Below are 26,573 nucleotides of genomic sequence, written 5' to 3' on the forward strand. Positions count from 1 at the left end.
TATATGCAAAACAACCACTCTGAAAGAATAGAGAAATTCCAAGCGCTTTCGTGACTACTCACATTATCAAGGAACTATGAAAGTAAAGCATCCAAGGAAGGTATATAAGGGGTCTGGCCAACACCTCACTATCAGATCCCACAACGGTTAAACACCTGACGCGCACCGGCCCAACTGGACAGGTCCTTTGCACAACCACCAACAAACTATTCTACCCAAGAAAATTTTTAAAATTATTATTTGTCCAGTGTATTATTAAATTCTTAATAGAATTTGGGAAGAATTTAATAATACACTGGACAAATAATTTTAAAAATTTTCTTGGGCAGAATAGTTTGTTGGTGGTTGTGCAAAGGACGTGTCCAGTTGGGCCGGCGCGCGTCAGGTGTTTAACCGTTGTGGGATCTGATAGTGAGGTGTTGGCCAGACCCCCTTATATACCTTCCTTGGATGCTTTACTTTCATAGTTCCTTGATAATGTGAGTAGTCACGAAAGCGCTTGGAATTTCTCTATTCTTTCAGAGTGGTTGTTTTGCATATTCTGAAATCACCTGTTTGCTGTGATCTTATTGCATATATATATATATATATATATATATATATATATATATATATATATATATATATATATATATATATATATATATATATATATATATATATATATATATATATATTCCTTGCCGTCAGGTCACCACATAAAGGGTATCGCGAGGGCGTACGAGTGTTCCTGGTATACAGCCTCTACGCCTGGGGTAGCGCTATTCTCATCACTCTCGTTGGTGTCACGCTGGATGCCCTGCAAGCTGATGTTATACGCCCACACTTCCACCTCCCCAACTGCTGGTTCCTCGGTAAGGAGAGTTTAGTGTGATACAACACTCCACTCTTATCGTTGTAATATGTTTATAAATTATTTAAGCTTTTTTTTTTTATTATCACACCGGCCGATTCCCACCAAGGCAGGGTGGCCCGAAAAAGAAAAACTTTCACCATCATTCACTCCATCACTGTCTTGCCAGAAGGGTGCTTTACACTACAGTTTTTAAACTGCAACATTAACACCCCTCCTTCAGAGTGCAGGCACTGGGATGTAAATAGTGCGCTAAAAATATCTAGCCTAGACAGGATTCGCAGCAATGGCTTTAAGTTTGAAAAAATCAGATTCATGAAGGATATAGGAAAACATTAGTTTGGTAACAGAGTTGTGAATGAGTGGAACAAAATCCCGAGTACTGTTATGGAGGCTAAAACGTTGTGTAGTTTTAAAAATAGGTTAGATAAATACGTGAGTGGGTGTAGGGGGGTGTGAGTTGGACCTGACTAGCTTGTGCTACTAGGTCAGATGCCGTGCTCCTTCTTGAAGTGAATGTGACCTGACCTAACTAGGTTGGGGCATTAGCTTAAGCCGGTAGGAGACTTGGACCAGCCTCGCATGGGCCAGTAAACCTGCTGCAGTGTTACTTCTTTCATATGTTCTTATGTTATTGCTTACTTTTAAAAACATCAACCCACCTGTGATGATTCTCAGTAGTGGAAAAAAATAAGGCACTGCTGGAGAAACTGTATGGGAACATTTCGCCAGTAAACAACCCTCTTCAGTCACTGAGTAAAGAAGTGTGTCGACAGGGTAAGCGTCTCATTTAATTCCTCTCCGCCATTGTGTCTTCTTGCCACTAGACAGCCTGGCGCCCTTAGTTTCTCTGAAATTTTTGTGAAGTAGGATATGGCTGAGTCATGTGTGGCTGACGAGTTAGCTGACATAAAAAGCTTTCACATTGACGTCTCTATTTTCTAAAGCTCTATGAAGAGAAAAGCTTTCTTTTAATGATTAAAATTTTCCTCAATCTATATCTTAGAATTTATTCTCGCCAGTACGACATTTCGATACATTGAATATAATTAAAAACTCGAGTTTCTGTCTAATGTGGGTTATTGATCACTGACAAGTGTTTATTACACTTTACTTATCCATAAATGTTTTAAATTAGATCTTCGATGTGGCACCATAAACCATACCCCCGGCCGGGATTGAACCCGCGGTCATAGAGTCTCAAAACTCCAGCCCGTCGCGTTAGCCACTAGACCAGCTAGCCACAATAAGATTCATCCAACTAGGTATATTTCTACACCATAGGAAAGTTAGCACAGGCACCTCTGTGACCACAAATGCAAGTTTTTACAGACGAATCTCCAGCTAGCGTGGCCGTGACGAACTCTAGCTCAAGTCCCTTCACTGCCGTCAACACGACTCAAGAAATCGTAATGACACGATTGCAAATAAACCATACCCCCGGGTTCAATCCCGGCCGGGGGTATGGTTTATTTGCAATCGTGTCATTACGATTTCTTGAGTCATGTGGCACCATGTAGGAGCTTTACTTATTAAAGCTCTACATAGAACGAAATATTGTTTCAGACTATGGAACAATGCTCTTCTCCAGACTGAGGGACTGACCACCTCAAAACTTTAAGGGTGATGGACTGATTACATCGTCTTCAAGTATCTTCTGCTTCTATCAACTTTTCTGTACTCGACTGAAGAAGCCTACTGTGTAGGCGAAACGTTTCGAAATAAAGATACCTAACTGTTGCATATGTGTCTTACCTAACAACCAGGCTGTTATTGCTGGCCGCACGTGTGTAACCTTACTATCTTCAACGTTCTACGCCATGTAAATTCATTGCAAACACGTGTTTCAGATGTGACTTCCCGCTGGGTGTACCAGTACGGCATCATCCTGGTGCTCATCTTAGTAAACATGGTATTCTTCATCTGCTCAGTGATGCTGCTGAAGCGCAACGACAGATACAGAGTCGAGAGTGGACACAACCAGACCATAAGGTGAGTCGTGTTTAATTTTTGTAGCGTATTCGTGATTAGTTGATCTGTGATTTCGATTCTACGGGCCACGAATCTTTTGGCCAGAAAACTGACAATGAAGAAAAATGTATAATAATAATAATAATAATAATAATAATAATAATAATAATAATAATAATAATAATAATAATAATAATAATAATAATAATAATAATAATTATTATTATTACTAAATTACTAACAAATATCCATTGTTGTCTAGTGCCTGGGTATACCTTAAACTCTTCATTATTACGGGAGTGCTGTGGATTACTGAGATCGTGTCTTGGAAGATTGGCAACCAGTGTAACATCGCGTAAGTAACGCTGTAACGTTTCGTAATTGTAACATTGTTTAAGTAACGCTGTAAGAGTGTGCATGTAACGTAAGCAAGCGGAATTCCTTCTAGAGAGGAGGTAGGAGAGGTAGTGATGAGAAGTATAGTTAGGCTAGGTTAGGTTAGGTAAAGTAAGGTAAGTCAGCTTCCCAGCTGACTCTGACATATTTCATTACCACATGTATTAGACCCAGCTTGTGGGATGGAATAACAGGAATCCCTTCCTGTGGGACGGAGTATAACTGGAAACCCATCCTGTGTGAGGGAGTATAGAGGGGAAACCCATCCTGTGTGAGAGTATAGAGGGGAAACCCATCCTGTGTGAGAGAGTATAGAGGGGAAACCCATCCTGTGTGAGAGAGTATAGAGGGGAAACCCATCCTGTGTGAGAGAGTATAGAGGGGAAACCCATCCTGTGTGAGAGAGTATAGAGGGGAAACCCATCCTGTGTGAGAGAGTATAGAGGGGAAACCCATCTTGTGTGAGTATAGAGGGGAAACCCATCCTGTGTGAGTATAGAGGGGAAACCCATCCTGTGTGAGAGAGTATAGAGGGGAAACCCATCCTGTGTGAGAGAGTATAGAGGGGAAACCCATCCTGTGTGAGAGAGTATAGAGGGGAAACCCATCCTGTGTGAGAGAGTATAGAGGGGAAACCCATCCTGTGTGAGAGAGTATAGAGGGGAAACCCATCCTGTGTGAGAGAGTATAGAGGGGAAACCCATCCTGTGTGAGAGAGTATAGAGGGGAAACCCATCCTGTGTGAGAGAGTATAGAGGGGAAACCCATCCTGTGTGAGAGAGTATAGAAGGGAAACCCATCCTGTGTGAGATAGTATAGAGGGGAAACCCATCCTGTGTGAGAGAGTATAGAGGGTAAACCCATCCTGTGTGAGAGAGTATAGAGGGGAAACCCATCCTGTGTGAGAGAGTATAGAGGGGAAACCCATCCTGTGTGAGAGAGTATAGAGGGAAAACCTATCCTGTGTGAGAGAGTATAGAGGGAAAACCTATCCTGTGTGAGAGAGTATAGAGGGGAAAGCCATCCTGTGTGAGAGAGTATAGAGGGGAAACCCATCCTGTGTGAGAGAGTATAGAGGGGAAACCCATCCTGTGTGAGAGAGTATAGAGGGGAAACCCATCCTGTGTGAGAGAGTATAGAGGGGAAACCCATCCTGTGTGAGAGAGTATAGAGGGGAAACCCATCCTGTGTGAGAGAGTATAGAGGGGAAACCCATGCTGTGTGAGAGAGTATAGAGGGGAAACCCATCCTGTGTGAGAGAGTATAGAGGGGAAACCCATCCTGTGTGAGAGAGTATAGAGGGGAAACCCATCCTGTGTGAGAGAGTATAGAGGGGAAACCCATCCTGTGTGAGAGCGAATAGAGGGGAAACCCATCCTGTGTGAGAGAGTATAGAGGGGAAACCCATCCTGTGTGAGAGAGTATAGAGGGGAAACCCATCCTGTGTGAGAGAGTATAGAGGGGAAACCCATCCTGTGTGAGAGAGTATAGAGGGGAAACCCATCCTGTGTGAGAGAGTATAGAGGGGAAACCCATCCTGTGTGAGAGAGTATAGAGGGGAAACCCATCCTGTGTGAGAGAGTATAGAGGGGAAACCCATCCTGTGTGAGAGAGTATAGAGGGGAAACCCATCCTGTGTGAGAGAGTATAGAGGGGAAACCCATCCTGTGTGAGAGAGTATAGAGGGGAAACCCATCCTGTGTGAGAGAGTATAGAGGGGAAACCCATCTTGTGTGAGAGAGTATAGAGGGGAAACCCATCCTGTGTGAGAGAGTATAGAGGGGAAACCCATCCTGTGTGAGAGAGTATAGAGGGGAAACCCATCCTGTGTGAGAGAGTATAGAGGGGAAACCCATCCTGTGTGAGAGAGTATAGAGGGGAAACCCATCCTGTGTGAGAGAGTATAGAGGGGAAACCCATCCTGTGTGAGAGAGTATAGAGGGGAAACCCATCCTGTGTGAGAGAGTATAGAGGGGAAACCTATCCTGTGTGAGAGAGTATAGAGGGGAAACCCGTCCTGTGTGAGAGAGTATAGAGGGGAAACCCATCCTGTGTGAGAGAGTATAGAGGGGAAACCCATCCTGTGTGAGAGAGTATAGAGGGGAAACCCATCCTGTGTGATAGAGTATAGAGGGGAAACCCATCCTGTGTGAGAGAGTATAGAGGGGAAACCCATCCTGTGTGAGAGAGTATAGAGGGGAAACCCATCCTGTGTGAGAGAGTATAGAGGGGAAACCCATCCTGTGTGATAGAGTATAGAGGGGAAACCCATCCTGTGTGAGAGAGTATAGAGGGGAAACCCATCCTGTGTGAGAGAGTATAGAGGGGAAACCCATCCTGTGTGAGAGAGTATAGAGGGTAAACCCATCCTGTGTGAGAGAGTATAGAGGGGAAACCCATCCTGTGTGAGAGAGTATAGAGGGGAAACCCATCCTGTGTGAGAGAGTATAGAGGGGGAGCCCATCCTGTGTGAGAGAGTATAGAGGGGAAGCCCATCCTGTGTGAGAGAGTATAGAGGGGAAACCCATCCTGTGTGAGAGAGTATAGAGGGGAAGCCCATCCTGTGTGAGAGAGTATAGAGGTGAAACCCATCCTGTGTGATACACTATAATTGGACAACAATTTTCGCACCCACTAGACAACTCTCACAGATGCAGTAAATTGTGATCGTTTATTGGCTGTGTTTCGCCCACACAGTGGTTTTTATCAGAACCCAGTGTGAGGGCTTTAGTAAAGCCAACTGTGTGGGCGAAACGTTGTCAATAAAGAATAGTATTACACTGCATTCCTGTCTCTTTTTTTCTATTGTTTCAATATATTCAGTCATTTATCACCGTGTTACTGTCACACAGTGTAGAGCAGCCACACACACTGCCAGTGTCACTATCTCACAGTGTAGGGTAGCCACACACACTGCCAGTGTCACTATCACACAGTGTAGGGCAGCCACACACACTGCCAGTGTCACTATCACACAGTGTAGGACAGCCACACACACTGCCAGTGTCACTATCACACACTGTAGGGCAGCCACACACACTGCCAGTGTCACTATCACACAGTGTAGGGCAGCCACACACACTGTCCTACACTGTGTGATAGTGACAATGCCAGTGTCACTATCACACAGTGTAGGACAGCCACACACACTGCCAGTGTTACTGTCACACAGTGTAGGACAGCCACACACACTGCCAGTGTCACTATCACACAGTGTAGGACAGCCACACACACTGCCAGTGTTACTATCACACAGTGTAGGGCAGCCACACACACTGCCAGTGTCACTAGCACACAGTGTAGGACAGCCACACACACTGCCAGTGTCACTATCACACAGTGTAGGACAGCCACACACACTGCCAGTGTCACTATCACACAGTGTAGGACAGCCACACACACTGCCAGTGTCACTATCACACAGTGTAGGGCAGCCACACACACTGCCAGTGTTACTGTCACACAGTGTAGGACAGCCACCCACACTGCCAGTGTCACTATCACACAGTGTAGGACAGCCACACACACTGCCAGTGTTACTGTCACACAGTGTAGGACAGCCACCCACACTGCCAGTGTCACTATCTCACAGTGTAGGGCAGCCACACACACTGCCAGTGTCACTATCACACAGTGTAGGACAGCCACCCACACTGCCAGTGTCACTATCACACAGTGTAGGACAGCCACACACACTGCCAGTGTCACTATCACACAGTGTAGGACAGCCACACACACTGCCAGTGTCACTATCACACAGTGTAGGACAGCCACACACACTGCCAGTGTCACTATCACACAGTGTAGGACAGCCACACACACTGCCAGTGTCACTATCACACAGTGTAGGACAGCCACACACACTGCCAGTGTCACTATCACACAGTGTAGGACAGCCACACACACTGCCAGTGTCACTATCACACAGTGTAGGACAGCCACACACACTGCCAGTGTCACTATCACACAGTGTAGGACAGCCACACACACTGCCAGTGTCACTATCACACAGTGTAGGACAGCCACACACACTGCCAGTGTCACTATCACACAGTGTAGGACAGCCACACACACTGCCAGTGTAACCACATCGAATGAGAATATCACTGTATCTTACAGAGTCATCATCATCGACATCATTAACAGTCTTCAAGGAGTGTATATTTTTCTCGTGGCAGTTTGCTTAAGGAAAGATCTCAAGGTAAGTGAACACTGGCTAAGTATGTTAAGATGTTACGTACACTATATATATATATATATATATATATATATATATATATATATATATATATATATATATATATATATATATATATATATATATATATATATATATATATATATATATATATATATATATATATATATATATATATATATATATATATATATATATATATAGTGCCGTGCCGAATAGGCAAAATCGACTAAGTAGCAAGAACTCATTTAAAATTAAGTCCTTTCTTAAAAAGAACTCTCTTATGTGCTTAAAGATATTTTTTTTTCATTTTTGTTAACGTAAATATACATAATTTTGTACCAAAGGACCTTAGAAAACTTACCTAACCTTATTATAACAAGCGCAATTTAATTTAGCCTAATCCAACTAAGTATATTTTAGATAAGTTTTCAGTAAAGTAATAATTAACAAACACAATTAAATATATTTTTATCGTTGGGTTCAGAATGATTTTTGCGAAATTATTGCATACACAAATTTTTGCTTGCCTTATTCGGCAAGAAGATAGCGAAGATAGGAAAAACAGCTAAGCATATGAGTTCATCTCCGCTCCTCATTTCCACCTACAGTGCAGTATCTAGATGCAGAACTAGGAGAGTCTAGAAGTAGTAATAGTATTAGTAGTGTTTAGTAATACTGCGAATTCCACATGATTTTCTAACTTCATGATTACGAGAGTAAAAATTATTAGTGTTTTTAATAAATATGTTATGTTAAATACTGTTAATTAGCTTCCTGTTTGAAGGTGAGGCCCTCAGCACATACTTATCTAACGTGACCTACTTAAGCAGTACAGTTGGTCTAGATAATAGCTGAGAGTTATTAATCAAGATAGATGAAGATAGTTCTTTAGAAATAGCCTTGGTGTGGACTTCAGGTCTTTTGCCATTCATGCGCTCTCTCTCTCTCTCCCTCACTTTTTTTTTTTTTTTTTTTTTTTTTACACAGGGTTTGACAAGGTTAAGGATCCCTAGCTTTATTGACAAGCTATTTACAGGTTAAGGATTCCTGTAAATAGCTTGTCAATAAAGCTAGGGATCCTTAACCTTGTCAATGTGATAATAGTGGTGACATATTCAGTCCTTTCAGGGGAGAGTTTTGAGATGCTGGTGAAGGGCTCCTTATCCAAAATCCTGTAACTTTCTCTCTCTTCCTATTTTCACGCATCGCATCATTACCTTCAATTCCCCAGACGTAGGATGCTCTAGCGCATCTCACGAATATAAGAATAGACATCCAAATAATAACGAGAGCATTAAGTGGTATGCCTACTTTCAGGTGTTCCACTGGGGATGTCCTCAGCTGGCCGTTAGTAATGAAGATTCTGTCCCGACTCACACTGGAGAAGATGCCAGCGAACTCCTGGATGCGCAGCGTCGCAAGGAGTGAATGCAAAGACCACGGAACATTGCCGAGCTCGTAGACCCAATGCGTAGCATGAATGCAAAGACCCAGGAGACGTCCTGGGTCTTAGACGTCCAGCCACCTAATGTATGAAGACCATATCCAAGGGCCGTCATGCACTTCCTAGACACATGTAGAAACACTTGGACGTCTACAGCAAGTGCTGGGGATGTAGATAAATGCTTCAGAGAACCAACAAGTTAATAAATTAGACACATGTACAACACTTGGTTAACTTTACTGTAAACACGTTTCGCCACACAGTGGCTTCATCAGTCCCATACAAACTCTTGATCTTCACCATTCTTCTTTGTGGTTAGGTAAGACACATATGTAACAGTTAGGTATCTTTATTTCGAAACGTTTCGCCTACACAGTAGGCTTCTTCAGTCGAGTACAGAAAAGTTGATAGAAGCAGAAGAGACTTGAAGACGATGTAATCAGTCCATCACCCTTAAAGTTTTGAGGTGGTCAGTCCCTCAGTCTGGAGAAGAGCATTGTTCCATAGTATGAAACAATATGTTTCAGACTATGGGACAATGCTCTTCTCCAGACTGAGGGACTAACCACCTCAAAATACTGAGTGCCAAAACCAGGGTACATCACCGAGCTCGGAGACACAGAACACAAGTGAACCCACATTTTGTACAGCTCAAAAAAATGAGTTAGAAAAATATAGAAGCCTAGCCAATAGGCCTCCTCAGTATTTCTATTATCTTTAGTTCTTTTTACAACTTCACTGTTCAGAGACAAAAATAACGCAATAGGTATAAGTAAACACGTTATAGTGATATGGAAAACAAATGAGCATAGAAAAAGCAAAAAATCACAGTACCGTGACTAGAACAATACACAACCCGTAGACAGGAGAGAGAAGCCTATGACGGCGATTCGGTCCGACTTGGACCAATTATAGATGCGGGAGATTTGTGTAAATAAGCGATGTTATTTAATTAGATCACCAAACACTGGTTTGGTGGTCGAATTAAGTAACATCAATAGCTGTTGATGAGTGGAATGAACTGTTGAGTCCTTGAGTGTTGAATGAGATACTTGTATAGCACTTGGCCATCTCTATCGTGGAAACGTTTTGCCACTGGCTGGCAAAACGTGGCAGTTGAGTGACAAACAGTTCCCAACCCACAATTTGAAGAGGAAGCCTACAGACGTTTCGGTCCTTCCTGGACCATCATCTGTTCGTGACTAGAAAAACTGATAATTTTAGAAGCTTTTATTGTAACAACGTTTCGCTCTATGTAGAGCCTTATCAGCTTAACCAAACCTGTACCCACCCTTCCTGTATCCACAAACTTCTGTAACCTCATAGCCTGAAATCTCACTGTATCTTAGTCATTACTCGCTGTGTTTAAATCGGGGCTTAATAATGGTTCGGGAATGAGCGAAACGTAGCCTAAAGCACCTTCCAGTTGTGGGTAGTTACAAGCTGGTTATACGATTACAAAATGATAGATTCTTGATAATAACTTAAAAGTAACCAGGAAGAAATTAGAAATCAGGAAGTGTTGCTAATTAGTTCTGATTAGCGCATCTTGTACCTGTCTCCTAAGATGATAGCTCAAGTGTGTTTGTTGTTTGAGTGTGTTCGTTTTGCATGCTCATTTGCATAATCATTTGCATGATTAGCGCAAGCCACGGGAATCACAGTGTTGGGAGAACGGTAGGCAAATTGAATATGGGTGATGGCTGGGTACTTAGCAAACTCACATGCGCACAGGCCAGGAGCTGTGACTCGACCCGTGCAACCACATATAGGTGAGTACACACACACACACACACACACACACACTGTATGTTACCAGTTTGACTTGCAAACTAACCTCTGGTGACATTGCACGATCATGCTAGTGTTTATGCAATTGCAAAGGTAATCCCACACTACCTGCCCCAACTGACCGCCAACCACCTGCCCACCACCACCCACCTAACCCCGTATTTCTCAACCCACCTGCGTAATCCACACCCAAACCACAATTATCTGGTTTTTCATCCCAACTCATCATACATACAAACCTGCTGGTGGCTTCCAACACCTACTATGCTGACAGTTTTCTAATCTGACAGCCTGTAACCTGACAACCTTGTAACCTGACAACCTTCTCACAAGACAATTTTCTCACATGACAATCTTCTAACCTAACATGATATACATGGTATACATGATATACATGGTATACTTGGTATACAGTGATATAAATGGCATACTTGGTATACATGGTATACTTGATATACAAGGATCTACGTAAGAGCACTAGATAACGTCACTTGATGGGAAAAGGGCTAGTCCTGGAGCTGTTACTCAACCTCTCACTCTCCCCTTTTGCTACCCTTCAAGAAGCGTGCCTTTGGTGCTCTTGATGCGCTCTTCATCCAAGGCACTTGGGACAGCCCTTTCCTCCCCAAGTTTCAAACCTGTATGTAAAGTAAAAGGACACAAGTGCAACTAATGTGACATTTATTGTGGCAACGTTTCGCTCTCCAGGAGCTTTATCAAGCTTGATAAAGCTGCTGGAGAGCGAAACGTTGCCACAATAAATGTCACAATAGTTGCACTTGTGTCCTTTTACTTTACATATTGTCGGTAATTCTACCAACTTCATTACAAGTTTCAAACCTGTCTGCCTTCCATTCACCAGGTGCTGTATAACCCCTACGGCTTTAACGCTTCCCCATGAATCTACAATAATAGAATCTAGAATAACTTCGGTGTGTTTGCCATCTAGTTGGTCAGTAAAGTTTGAAGCTTAAGGCTACACGACATTTTTTCACCACCAGAAAAAAAATGAATCTCTAAAATATATTATTTTTATACAAATTGATTTTTAATATAACATTGAAAAACTGTATATAAATATATATATATATATATATATATATATATATATATATATATATATATATATATATATATATATATATATATATATATATATATATATATATAACAATGAAATCACGATACAAGTGATTTTAAATCATTTACTAAGCTGCAGCAGGCCAGGATTCGACCCTACGAATCTTGTGCCGCCTCCAGAGACAGCACAATGTACGCATCACCTTAGTAGGATCGGTGGCGTAGTGGTAAGGTAATGCATACATTGTGCTGTCTCTAGAGGTGGTACAAGATTCGTAGGGTAGAGTCCTGGCCTGCCGCAGTTTGGTAAATATATATATATATATATATATTTTTTTTTTTTTTATTATCACACCGGCCGATTCCCACCAAGGCAGGGTGGCCCGAAAAAGAAAAACTTTCACCATCATTCACTCCATCACTGTCTTGCCAGAAGGGTGCTTTACACTACAGTTTTTAAACTGCAACATTAACACCCCTCCTTCAGAGTGCAGGCACTGTACTTCCCATCTCCAGGACTCAAGTCCGGCCTGCCGGTTTCCCTGAATCCCTTCATAAATGTTACTTTGCTCACACTCCAACAGCACGTCAAGTATTAAAAACCATTTGTCTCCATTCACTCCTATCAAACACGCTCACGCATGCCTGCTGGAAGTCCAAGCCCCTCGCACACAAAACCTCCTTTACCCCCTCCCTCCAACCCTTCCTAGGCCGACCCCTACCCCGCCTTCCTTCCACTACAGACTGATACACTCTTGAAGTCATTCTGTTTCGCTCCATTCTCTCTACATGTCCGAACCACCTCAACAACCCTTCCTCAGCCCTCTGGACAACAGTTTTGGTAATCCCGCACCTCCTCCTAACTTCCAAACTACGAATTCTCTGCATTATATTCACACCACACATTGCCCTCAGACATGACATCTCCACTGCCTCCAGCCTTCTCCTCGCTGCAACATTCATCACCCACGCTTCACACCCATATAAGAGCGTTGGTAAAACTATACTCTCATACATTCCCCTCTTTGCCTCCAAGGACAAAGTTCTTTGTCTCCACAGACTCCTAAGTGCACCACTCACTCTTTTTCCCTCATCAATTCTATGATTCACCTCATCTTTCATAGACCCATCCGCTGACACGTCCACTCCCAAATATCTGAATACGTTCACCTCCTCCATACTCTCTCCCTCCAATCTGATATTCAATCTTTCATCACCTAATCTTTTTGTTATCCTCATAACCTTACTCTTTCCTGTATTCACCTTTAATTTTCTTCTTTTGCACACCCTACCAAATTCATCCACCAATCTCTGCAACTTCTCTTCAGAATCTCCCAAGAGCACAGTGTCATCAGCAAAGAGCAGCTGTGACAACTCCCACTTTGTGTGTGATTCTTTATCTTTTAACTCCACGCCTCTTGCCAAGACCCTCGCATTTACTTCTCTTACAACCCCATCTATAAATATATTAAACAACCACGGTGACATCACACATCCTTGTCTAAGGCCTACTTTTACTGGGAAAAAATTTCCTTCTTTCCTACATACTCTAACTTGAGCCTCACTATCCTCGTAAAAACTCTTCACTGCTTTCAGTAACCTACCTCCTACACCATACACTTGCAACATCTGCCACATTGCCCCCCTATCCACCCTGTCATACGCCTTTTCCAAATCCATAAATGCCACAAAGACCTCTTTAGCCTTATCTAAATACTGTTCACTTATATGTTTCACTGTAAACACCTGGTCCACACACCCCCTACCTTTCCTAAAGCCTCCTTGTTCATCTGCTATCCTATTCTCCGTCTTACTCTTAATTCTTTCAATTATAACTCTACCATACACTTTACCAGGTACACTCAACAGACTTATCCCCCTATAATTTTTGCACTCTCTTTTATCCCCTTTGCCTTTATACAAAGGAACTATGCATGCTCTCTGCCAATCCCTAGGTACCTTACCCTCTTCCATACATTTATTAAATAATTGCACCAACCACTCCAAAACTATATCCCCACCTGCTTTTAACATTTCTATCTTTATCCCATCAATCCCGGCTGCCTTACCCCCTTTCATTTTACCTACTGCCTCACGAACTTCCCCCACACTCACAACTGGCTCTTCCTCACTCCTACAAGATGTTATTCCTCCTTGCCCTATACACGAAATCACAGCTTCCCTATCTTCATCAACATTTAACAATTCCTCAAAATATTCCTTCCATCTTCCCAATACCTCTAACTCTCCATTTAATAACTCTCCTCTCCTATTTTTAACTGACAAATCCATTTGTTCTCTAGGCTTTCTTAACTTGTTAATCTCACTCCAAAACTTTTTCTTATTTTCAACGAAATTTGTTGATAACATCTCACCCACTCTCTCATTTGCTCTCTTTTTACATTGCTTCACCACTCTCTTAACTTCTCTCTTTTTCTCCATATACTCTTCCCTCCTTGCATCACTTCTACTTTGTAAAAACTTCTCATATGCTAACTTTTTCTCCCTTACTACTCTCTTTACATCATCATTCCACCAATCGCTCCTCTTCCCTCCTGCACCCACTTTCCTGTAACCACAAACTTCTGCTGAACACTCTAACACTACATTTTTAAACCTACCCCATACCTCTTCGACCCCATTGCCTATGCTCTCATTAGCCCATCTATCCTCCAATAGCTGTTTATATCTTACCCTAACTGCCTCCTCTTTTAGTTTATAAACCTTCACCTCTCTCTTCCCTGATGCTTCTATTCTCCTTGTATCCCATCTACCTTTTACTCTCAGTGTAGCTACAACTAGAAAGTGATCTGATATATCTGTGGCCCCTCTATAAACATGTACATCCTGAAGTCTACTCAACAGTCTTTTATCTACCAATACATAATCCAACAAACTACTGTCATTTCGCCCTACATCATATCGTGTATACTTATTTATCCTCTTTTTCTTAAAATATGTATTACCTATAACTAAACCCCTTTCTATACAAAGTTCAATCAAAGGGCTCCCATTATCATTTACACCTGGCACCCCAAACTTACCTACCACACCCTCTCTAAAAGTTTCTCCTACTTTAGCATTCAAGTCCCCTACCACAATTACTCTCTCACTTGGTTCAAAGGCTCCTATACATTCACTTAACATCTCCCAAAATCTCTCTCTCTCCTCTGCATTCCTCTCTTCTCCAGGTGCATACACGCTTATTATGACCCACTTCTCGCATCCAACCTTTACTTTAATCCACATAATTCTTGAATTTACACATTCATATTCTCTTTTCTCCTTCCATAACTGATCATTTAACATTACTGCTACCCCTTCCTTTGCTCTAACTCTCTCAGATACTCCAGATTTAATCCCATTTATTTCCCCCCACTGAAACTCTCCTACCCCCTTCAGCTTTGTTTCGCTTAGGGCCAGGACATCCAACTTCTTTTCATTCATAACATCAGCAATCATCTGTTTCTTGTCATCCGCACTACATCCACGCACATTTAAGCAACCCAGTTTTATAAAGTTTTTCTTCTTCTCTTTTTTAGTAATTGTATACAGGAGAAGGGGTTACTAGCCCATTGCTCCCGGCATTTTAGTCGCCTCATACGACACGCATGGCTTACGGAGGAAAGATTCTTTTCCACTTCCCCATGGACAATAGAAGAAATAAAAAAGAACAAGAGCTATTTAGAAAAAGGAGAAAAACCTAGATGTATGTATATATATATATGCATGTGCGTGTCTGTGAAGTGTGACCAAAGTGTAAGTAGGAGTAGCAAGATATCCCTGTTATCTTAGCGTGTTTATGAGACAGAAAAAGAAACCAGCAATCCTACCATCATGCAAAACAGTTACAGGTTTTTGTTTCACAGTCATCTGGCAGGACGGTAGTACTTCCCTGGGTGGTTGCTGTCTACCAACCTACTACCTATTATAATATATATATATATATATATATATATATATAAATGTGTGTGTGTGTGTATATAATCACAGTAAACAGGTGCTATAGCAATATGCAATACAACCACTGTGAACAAATAATGATTTTTCACATTATCAAGGAACTATTGCTTGATAATGTGAGAAATCACGAAAGCGCTTGGAATTTCATTATTTTTTGCACAGTGGTAGTTTTGCATATTTAGGTGATAGCTTGAGGGAGTCCCAAAAGTCTAGAAAATACAGTGAACTTGCCCATCATTATATGTTTGATCCCATAGGCTCAGAGACCCTTGGCTCATGGGAAAAGAATGCATCTAAGTTCCTTAAGGAGCTAGGCAAAAGACTAATCAGGGCAACTAGGGATCCCAGGGCAGCTAGTTTTCTATTCCAGCGACTCAGCGCTGCGGTTCAGAGGGGTAATGCCTGCAGTATCCTGGGTACGCGCCCCAGCTCTGACAAGCTGGAGGAGATTTCCACACTGTAATCTGTGATAAACACGTAGCAATATGTACTTGAAGTGTATCCATCTTTCTACCAGCGATGTATCTTTTAAGTTTTGTGAACACTGCGACTAGCCAAGGGTTCAAACCCATGTTTTGGCTCGCCTCATGGTGAGCGAAAAACCACATGACCTTCTAACCCAAAAATGGAGCATGTGACTGTTATAGGTAGTTAAGCTACCATGGTAGGTTGTTACAGATTTTATGGTATACAGAGTTCCATATCGTTTAGCATGGTACCATGTGTGGCTAATGCTTTTCTGTAGAAGCATATGCTGTAGATGGTTCCCATATTCTGTACACTCACGTTCATGGCAGCATATGAATAATAATAATAATAATAATAATAATAATAATAATAATAATAATAATAATAATAATAGTAATTCATTTTGAAACCTCTAGTGTGAGGGAAGGTTCCTTGATAGTCTTCAAGGCTCTTGATCCAAGGAATTGGGGATATCCTCCTGTTCCTCAGATCAAGCCTGATTATTACCCTATATATATATATATATATATATATATATATATATATATATATATATATATATATATATATATATATATATATATATATATAGTGCTGTCTCTTAGTTAATAAAGTATATCTCTGTAATTTTATTGAGTTAATGTCTTCCAAATAAAGCTATAAATTTTGCTTATTTTATTTCTTTTGAGTTGCAAAGAAATTTGAGTGTAACCTTTATTGCACAGGAAGTAAAGTTTAGTGGAAAATGGCAGTACTATCCTTCTTCTACTACTACCACTACTACTACTACTAATAATAATAATAAAACTAGCGATATTAATAATTCTAAGAAAAAATAATAATTAATAATAATGACTATGAAGGTAATAATTACATAATCATCAATAAAATCAATAATATAGGTAGTAGGTTGGTAGACAGCAACCACCCAGGGAGGTACTACCGTCCTGCCAAGTGAGTGTAAAACGAAAGCCTGTAATTGTTTTACATGATGGTAGGATTGCTGGTGTCTTTTTTCTGTCTCATAAACATGCAAGATTTCAGGTACGTCTTGCTACTTCTACTTACACTTAGATCACGCTACATATACGTGTACAAGCATATATATATATATATATATATATATATATATATATATATATATATATATATATATATATATATATATATATATATATATACATCCCTCTGGGTTTTCTGCTATTTTCTTTCTAGTTCTTGTTCTTGTTTATTTCCTCTTATCTCCATGGGGAAGTGGAACAGAATTCTTCCTCCGTAAGCCATGTGTGTTGTAAGAGGCGACTAAAATGCCGGGAGCAAGGGGCTAGTAACCCCTTCTCCTGTATATATTACTAAATTTAAAAGAAGACACTTTTGTTTTCTCTTTTGGGCCACCCTGCCTCGGTGGGATACGACCGGTGTGTTGAAAGAAAAATCAATAATAACAGTAATAATAATACTAAAATAATACTACTAATAATAATAATAAGAGGAAGAAGAAAAGGAAAAGAAGAAGAGGAAAGAAAGAAACTAAGAAGAAGGTAAATAAGGGAAAGCCTTTAGACAGGAAGAGCCAACCAGTTTGGGTATCCCCTGGGACCAAGTGTCCCAGGACTAACGAAGGGCGAGTGGGAACAGTTCTTGATGAGTGGGTAGACCACTCTTCCTCCAGCCAGGTAGGAAGCCCAAAACCCGAAAGAGCCAACAGTCATGACTGAGTGGGTGCATGAGGCCAATAATGCCAGGTCCTCTTCAGGGTGTTTCTGGTCTGGAAAGGGAAGAAATGAGATTATCGTTTTAAATATATCTAATGTATAGCTACACTGGAGACAGATAATATATTAACTAAGTTCGCTCGTCTCTCCTAGACATTGTCTTAGAGTGGAAACCTTGGCATTGATCTTAAATAGGGTGGGGAACCTAGAGATAGAGCTTAAATATGGGAAATTTAGAGACTGATCCTAATTACAGTGGGAAACAGAGACTGATCTTAGAGTGGGAAACATAGAAAGTGATCTTAAATAGGGTGAGAAACAGAGATTGACCTTAAATAGGGTGAGAAACATAGAGATTGATCTTAAATAGAGAGAGAGAAAGGGAGAGAGAGAGAGAGAGAGAGAGAGAGAGAGAGAGAGAGAGAGAGAGAGAGAGAGAGAGAGAGATTAATCCCTCACCTGAGATGACAACATCAGTGGCGTTCTGAAGATGTATTCGAACGCTCGGGAGATCGTCCGAACACACCACGAACACTGGGTTGGTCAGTGTTGCCCGGTAGTGTTGTATGGCTCTTAGATAATATCCGGGTCCCGGTAACTTGCACCGGTAAAACGTCTGCTGTGGACACGAGAGGTTAGAAACTAATCCAGGTGTAATCCTGGGATATAGGAAGCTATCCTCCCCTTCCTTGGCTCGAACCTTATTACCTCCCATTTTCTCAGGTCCTGCATGACCCCTACCCCAACGGTTTTAGCGTTTCCTCCTGAATTTGACAATATTAATAAAAAATTGCAATGCTTTTGTGTGTTTTTAGGAAATAATAATCATCATATGTAATAATAATAATACAATTAATAATACCATTTATAATAATAATAATAATAATAATAATAATAGTAATAATAATAATAATAATTATATTATTATTTTTAGTATATATTTCGCTGTTATTACTACTGATATTTATTATTATTATTATTATTATTATTATTATTATTATTATTATTATTATTATTGTAAGTCTATAATGTGGTATGTAAAGACTTTAAGGTCACTGGAGGGAGGGAAAAATCCCTTTCCGATATTTCTTATAATTGGCAGTGATTGACTGACCTTCGCAAAGCTTACATAGTCCTTTCTACGTATGTGAACGCCTACGAAGGTGATGTTGCCCCTGTTGGCCGCCCGCACACGGTTCAGGAACGACAGTGCCTGGAAGAGCCACAGTGCCAGTAAGAACGACATAGGCAAAGGTTTTGTTACAACCCCAAATTTGTTTTTCCAATGGCTTGTAGGAAGAAGGTTGCTATTTCGTGAGTTAGGTTACGTTAGGTTAGGTAAGGTTCGTCAGGAAACAGGACAAGTGCTTCCTGACGTGGGGGTCTTAGTCAGATGATGACCCACAGATGGAGCTTTTGGTCACATGACTGAGGCCTTCCGCTGGCTTACCGGTCCACCCCTTTAAAAATTAAGGTTTGGAGTTTGTATTTCGTGAGTGACGGTGTACATCATCGGCAAGTTCATGAGTAAGACGCATGAGCATCACTAGGGTACCTTTGTTGACTATTAGTTCCGCCTGAGATGCACGTTTCGACAGTCGAATGCAGAGGCTAATTTTAATCCTTAAGTGGTGGAGAGATAGTTTGAGGTAATCAGTCCCTCAGGTCATGATATAAACCAGCTAAGCAGAGGCAGAATTCACTCAGAAACAAGAAATTAAAGTCTACACAGTGTGAGGACGAAAGGTCACAAGTACATACTCTCTGGATATCCTTTCCAATAAAGGTGTCGTGAGTACATGCACTGGTGTTCTTTGATCCATATTGTTTGTGCCAATTTACGTTCTATCTTTATACACAATGTGACTTTGTCATATAGCTTACATTCCCAGTATAAGAATGTATGTATACAATATTCAGTTAAGTATTAAGTCCAGTACAAGTTAAATTTGTAGTAAAAAGTACATGAGAACACTCAACTATATTAGTGAAAACACAGCCCGACAAGGAAGGGAAACTAGTGTGAAGTTTAATAGCAGGAGGCACAAGAGTGTCTGATGAACTGAGGTGTTCCTAGAAGCGAGGTAATCTTTCCAGGCTACCCACCCTCTCTCTGAAACATCAGACGGCTGCAGCACTTTCTTAACTAGACCAGCAAAGAACAAGAAGCACAATACCGTGACTGGAACGATACACAAATAACCCGCACATAGAAGAGAAGAGCTTACCACGACGTTTTGGTCAAACTTGGACCATTCTGACCATCCAATTTAAGGATGGTCGACTCATCCTAAAGGACTCTGGCTGAGATGACATGTATGATAGTAGTATGGCATATGAATACAGAACGAAGGCCCCACAACAGAGCTAAATGTACTTTAGAAAAAGATTGTGTGGTTACCCTTGCCTGAAGGACGGGCCGGATCTTGAAGACGCTACGGATGACGCTGTGGTGGTTAGCAAGCTTCCTTAGCGGGTTAGGATATCCTGTAGGCAAGAAAGATAATCACTAAAAACGCGGGTAATACCTTGTTGGTATACAAATGTTAAATTCCTCGAACGTTTATCGTGCACTAAGAACCGTGTGCAGATTTAGAATGTTAAATACTTATACACATCTAATAATTATTAGGTTTACTGTTGACATGAACAGAGTAATTTGACTGTTTTCTAATTCACAATTAATCATGTCCTGCTACATTATCCAAATAGATTATTATTATTATTATTATTATTTATTTTTTATTATCACACTGGCCGATTCCCACCAAGGCAGGGTGGCCCGAAAAAGAAAAACTTTCACCATCATTCACTCCATCACTGTCTTGCCAGAAGGGTGCTTTACACTACAGTTTTTAAACTGCAACATTAACACCCCTCCTTCAGAGTGCAGGCACTGTACTTCCCATCTCCAGGACTCAAGTCCGGCCTGCCGGTTTCCCTGAATCCCTTCATAAATGTTACTTTGCTCACACTCCAACAGCACGTCAAGTATTAAAAACCATTTGTCTCCATTCACTCCTATCAAACACGCTCACGCATGCCTGCTGGAAGTCCAAGCCCCTCGCACACAAAACCTCCTTTACCCCCTCCCTCCAACCCTTCCTAGGCCGACCCCTACCCCGCCTTCCTTCCACTACAGACTGATACACTCTTGAAGTTATTCTGTTTCGCTCCATTCTCTCTACATGTCCGAACCACCTCAACAACCCTTCCTCAGCCCTCTGGACAACAGTTTTGGTAATCCCGCACCTCCTCCTAACTTCCAAACTACGAATTCTCTGCATTATATTCACACCACACATTGCCCTCAGACATGACATCTCCACTGCCTCCAGCCTTCTCCTCGCTGCAACATTCATCACCCATGCTTCACACCCATATAAGAGCGTTGGTAAAACTATACTCTCATACATTCCCCTCTTTGCCTCCAAGGACAAAGTTCTCTGTCTCCACAGACTCCTAAGTGCACCACTCACTCTTTTTCCCTCATCAATTCTATGATTCACCTCATCTTTCATAGACCCATCCGCTGACACGTCCACTCCCAAATATCTGAATACGTTCACCTCCTCCATACTCTCTCCCTCCAATCTGATATTCAATCTTTCATCACCTAATCTTTTCGTTATCCTCATAACCTTACTCTTTCCTGTATTCACCTTTAATTTTCTTCTTTTGCACACCCTACCAAATTCATCCACCAATCTCTGCAGCTTCTCTTCAGAATCTCCCAAGAGCACAGTGTCATCAGCAAAGAGCAGCTGTGACAACTCCCACCCTGTGTGTGATTCTTTATCTTTAAACTCCACACCTCTTGCCAAGACCCTCGCATTTACTTCTCTTACAACCCCATCTATAAATATATTAAACAACCACGGTGACATCACACATCCTTGTCTAAGGCCTACTTTTACTGGGAAAAAATTTCCCTCTTTTCTACATACTCTAACTTGAGCCTCACTATCCTCGTAAAAACTCTTCACTGCTTTCAGTAACCTACCTCCTACACCATACACTTGCAACATCTGCCACATTGCCCCCCTATCCACCCTGTCATACGCCTTTTCCAAATCCATAAATGCCACAAAGACCTCTTTAGCCTTATCTAAATACTGTTCACTTATATGTTTCACTGTAAACACCTGGTCCACACACCCCCTACCTTTCCTAAAGCCTCCTTGTTCATCTGCTATCCTATTCTCCGTCTTACTCTTAATTCTTTCAATTATAACTCTACCATACACTTTACCAGGTACACTCAACAGACTTATCCCCCTATAATTTTTGCACTCTCTTTTATCCCCTTTGCCTTTATACAAAGGAACTATGCATGCTCTCTGCCAATCCCTAGGTACCTTACCCTCTTCCATACATTTATTAAATAATTGCACCAACCACTCCAAAACTATATCCCCACCTGCTTTTAACATTTCTATCTTTATCCCATCAATCCCGGCTGCCTTACCCCCTTTCATTTTACCTACAGCCTCACGAACTTCCCCCACACTCACAACTGGCTCTTCCTCACTCCTACAAGATGTTATTCCTCCTTGCCCTATACACGAAATCACAGCTTCCCTATCTTCATCAACATTTAACAATTCCTCAAAATATTCCCTCCATCTTCCCAATACCTCTAACTCTCCATGTAATAACTCTCCTCTCCTATTTTTAACTGACAAATCCATTTGTTCTCTAGGCTTCCTTAACTTGTTAATCTCACTCCAAAACTTTTTCTTATTTTCAACAAAATTTGTTGATAACAGCTCACCCACTCTCTCATTTGCTCTCTTTTTACATTGCTTCACCACTCTCTTAACCTCTCTCTTTTTCTCCATATACTCTTCCCTCCTTGCATCACTTCTACTTTGTAAAAACTTCTCATATGCTAACTTTTTCTCCCTTACTACTCTCTTTACATCATCATTCCACCAATCGCTCCTCTTCCCTCCTGCACCCACTTTCCTGTAACCACAAACTTCTGCTGAACACTCTAACACTACATTTTTAAACCTACCCCATTCCTCTTCGACCCCATTGCCTATGCTCTCATTAGCCCATCTATCCTCCAATAGCTGTTTATATCTTACCCTAACTGCCTCCTCTTTTAGTTTATAAACCTTCACCTCTCTCTTCCCTGATGCTTCTATTCTCCTTGTATCCCATCTACCTTTTACTCTAAGTGTAGCTACAACTAGAAAGTGATCTGATATATCTGTGGCCCCTCTATAAACATGTACATCCTGAAGTCTACTCAACAGTCTTTTATCTACCAATACATAATCCAACAAACTACTGTCATTTCGCCCTACATCATATCGTGTATACTTATTTATCCTCTTTTTCTTAAAATATGTATTACCTATAACTAAACCCCTTTCTATACAAAGTTCAATCAAAGGGCTCCCATTATCATTTACACCTGGCACCCCAAACTTACCTACCACACCCTCTCTAAAAGTTTCTCCTACTTTAGCATTCAGGTTCCCTACCACAATTACTCTCTCACTTGGTTCAAAAGCTCCTATACATTCACTTAACATCTCCCAAAATCTCTCTCTCTCCTCTGCATTCCTCTCTTCTCCAGGTGCATACACGCTTATTATGACCCACTTCTCACATCCAACCTTTACTTTAATCCACATAATTCTCGAATTTACACATTCATATTCTCTTTTCTCCTTCCATAACTGATCATTTAACATTACTGCTACCCCTTCCTTTGCTCTAACTCTCTCAGATACTCCAGATTTAATCCCATTTATTTCTCCCCACTGAAACTCTCCTACCCCCTTCAGCTTTGTTTCGCTTAGAGCCAGGACATCCAACTTCTTTTCATTCATAACATCAGCAATCATCTGTTTCTTGTCATCCGCACTACATCCACGCACATTTAAACAACCCAGTTTTATAAAGTTTTTCTTCTTCTCTTTTTTAGTAAATGTATACAGGAGAAGGGGTTACTAGCCCATTGCTCCCGGCATTTTAGTCGCCTCATACGACACGCATGGCTTACGGAGGAAAGATTCTTTTCCACTTCCCCATGGACAATAGAAGAAATAAAAAAGAACAAGAGCTATTTAGAATAAGGAGAAAAACCTAGATGTATGTATATATATATATGCATGTGCGTGTCTGTGAAGTGTGACCAAAGTGTAAGTAGGAGTAGCAAGATATCCCTGTTATCTAGCGTGTTTATGAGACAGAAAAAGAAAACCAGCAATCCTACCATCATGCAAAACAGTTACAGGTTTTTGTTTCACAGTCATCTGGCAGGACGGTAGTACTTCCCTGGGTGGTTGCTGTCTACCAACCTACTACATTATTATTATTATTATTATTATTATTATTATTTGAATCCATGACAAGTGAGTTGTAAAACTCACAGGCAAGTGCGTTAACCACTTGGCCAGTGCGTTAACCACAGGCCAGTGCGTTAACCACTGGGCCAGTGCGTTAACCACTGGGCCAGCTGGCTCTAATAAGATTCATCCATCTTGACATATTTCTAAGTATATTTCGTGAGTCAATTATTATTGTTCACGTCTTTCCCACGTATCCCCACGTACTCATGTACTCCCACGTACTCGTGTACTCCCACGTACCCATGTACTCCCACGTACCCATGTACTCCCACGTACCCATGTACTCCCACGTACTCGTGTACTCCCACGTACCCATGTACTCCCACGTACTCGTGTACTCCCACGTACTCATGTACTCCCACGTACTCGTGTACTCCCACGTACCCATGTACTCCCACGTACCTATGTACTCCCACGTACTCGTGTACTCCCACGTACCCATGTACTCCCACGTACCCATGTACTCCCACGTACCCATGTACTCCCACGTACCCATGTACACCCACGTACCTACACTCACCTGGCAGCAGGTAGAGCTTTTCTTGCCCATCTACGAGATGCTCTGAGATTGCCCTCCGGAACGTAGGTTCCAGATGACTCATCATGTCGTTCTTAAAGTAATCTGGATCGACTCGTTCCACTTCACCCACGTCGTACACGTCCATTAATAGTTCGTGACCTAATTGTGGGGTAATTATCCAGTTTATCAGCCTAATTATCAAATTTTCACTGTATTCATAAATAATCAATAATTTGAAGAGGAAACCTAATTTATTATTATTATTATTATTATTATTATTATTATTATTATTATTATTATTATTGCTATTACATTTCTTTTCTTTTTCTTATTACAATAATTATGTCATAATTATAATAAATAATAATTAACCTTTATAATTATAATTATTAATCGTTAAAATTAATAATAATTAATCATTATAACTATAATAATAAATATTATCATTACTGTTATAAATTACTATTATTATATTAATTATTATTACAGTTACAATAATTATCAATATCATTTTACTGTTAAAAATTATTAACGAATTTTATAATTCACGTTGAGCACTAAACCCATGTGGGTCATTCAACGTAAGACGTGTTGGAAGCTTGATCCTCCGTCTACTGAGCGCCAGACAGACGCTCTTTCTGTTTGTGCTCAAATAATCGGGTCACCTGCAAATGGCTTTTGTTCCACTCACTAACGACAGGCAGAGGCAGGTGCTGACGAGCCAGCAGCGTCGACACGCCCTTGAAGACATGCTGAGTGACAGCAACGGTGAGCGGAAACCTGCCCCAGTCAGCGCTGAAAATCAAAGCCGTAGCGTAGCTGTTGAGACAATTGCCTAGTCGACCCACGGTGTCAAAGACCATGAGAGGCCAGCGAACCCACGACTCGTTGGAAAACACCTGAGGGGATTGGTTTAGAAAGACACGTAAACAAGTGCTTGTTTACGTGTCTATTACCAGCTCTTAAATCCCACCAGACTAAGTCGTTAAAACATCGCTAGATCAAGTCGTTAAAACCATCCTTACGGATTTACTGCTTCTGGATTACTCACCTCGTCATAAAAGAGATAGTCTTTAGGGGAATGTCCCAGACCAGGAATGCTAATGGTGGAGGCGACATCATTGTGGCTCTCAGCAATGTTAGTCTCCTCTCTTTGACTCCGCGAAGTCAACACCTTCTCCTTCACGCCCTCAGTGATGTTACTCTTTTCTCTCACGTCCTGCGAAGTCATCACCTCTTGCTTCTTATTCTTCAATACCTCCTGCTTTGCGTCCTTCACCACCACCTGCTCCATGTTCTTTAGCACCTGTTTCATGTTCTTCACCACCACTTGCTTTACGTTCTTCGGCACCTCTTCCTTCATATTGTTCCTTAGCGTCTCCTGCGTTGCGTCCTCCAACTCCTCCTGTTTCGCGTTCTTCAGTACCTCATCCTTAGCATCTTTCACATCCTCTATCCATCTTAAACCTAAAGAAGATAACAGAATTTCACGTGTTGAAAATATTTCACTTCCACTATCCATCAATATATCCTGGATTGGAATGACATGGAACATACTTGCATTATTATCCATACCTTGGAGGAGTGGGGGGTGCTGGAGGTGGTTGCTGTGTCTTTGGAGGTGCCCCTGGAGGTGGAGTAAGACAAGGAGGGTCCAGGAGATAGTCCCCACACCCAGAGTAACACACGCCCACTTTCGAAGCCTCCTGTACATTACTGGAAATACCAAAGAACAAATATCTAATGCCTCGTGCTTGAGCTTCAAGGCTATATTAGGTAAATGTATTTAATATTTACATGATA

The 26,573-nt window shown here is 41.3% G+C and overlaps 2 protein-coding genes across 3 annotated transcripts in view; one reads left to right on the top strand and one right to left on the bottom strand.

Annotated features, from left to right (window-relative positions):
• LOC128703074 (probable G-protein coupled receptor Mth-like 1) overlaps nucleotides 1-9,393 on the top strand; it is a 42,677-nt gene extending 33,284 nt beyond the window's left edge. For both annotated transcript variants that reach the window (XM_070103554.1, XM_070103555.1), the window contains exons 4-8: nucleotides 691-854; nucleotides 2,704-2,845; nucleotides 3,087-3,179; nucleotides 7,340-7,421; nucleotides 8,739-9,393. In XM_070103554.1, coding sequence (XP_069959655.1) covers nucleotides 691-854; nucleotides 2,704-2,845; nucleotides 3,087-3,179; nucleotides 7,340-7,421; nucleotides 8,739-8,849 — 592 coding nt within the window. In that variant the 3' untranslated portion in view covers nucleotides 8,850-9,393. The remainder of the gene's footprint in view (nucleotides 1-690; nucleotides 855-2,703; nucleotides 2,846-3,086; nucleotides 3,180-7,339; nucleotides 7,422-8,738) is intronic.
• Nucleotides 9,394-17,354: 7,961 nt separating this feature from the next.
• LOC128703075 (galactoside alpha-(1,2)-fucosyltransferase 2) lies at nucleotides 17,355-26,479 on the bottom strand. Its single transcript, XM_053797619.2, has 7 exons — nucleotides 26,346-26,479; nucleotides 25,462-26,237; nucleotides 24,771-24,929; nucleotides 20,284-20,369; nucleotides 18,997-19,095; nucleotides 18,342-18,498; nucleotides 17,355-17,935 (listed from the first exon to the last, which is right to left on the bottom strand). Exons 2-7 carry the CDS (start codon nucleotides 25,631-25,633, stop codon nucleotides 17,727-17,729), a joined length of 882 nt encoding a protein of 293 aa, XP_053653594.2. The 5' UTR covers nucleotides 25,634-26,237; nucleotides 26,346-26,479; the 3' UTR covers nucleotides 17,355-17,726.
• Between the last annotated feature and the right edge of the window lie 94 nt (nucleotides 26,480-26,573).

Source organism: Cherax quadricarinatus, chromosome 86 (genome assembly GCF_038502225.1).
Source record: "Cherax quadricarinatus isolate ZL_2023a chromosome 86, ASM3850222v1, whole genome shotgun sequence".
Classification (NCBI taxonomy): Eukaryota; Metazoa; Arthropoda; class Malacostraca; order Decapoda; family Parastacidae; genus Cherax; species Cherax quadricarinatus.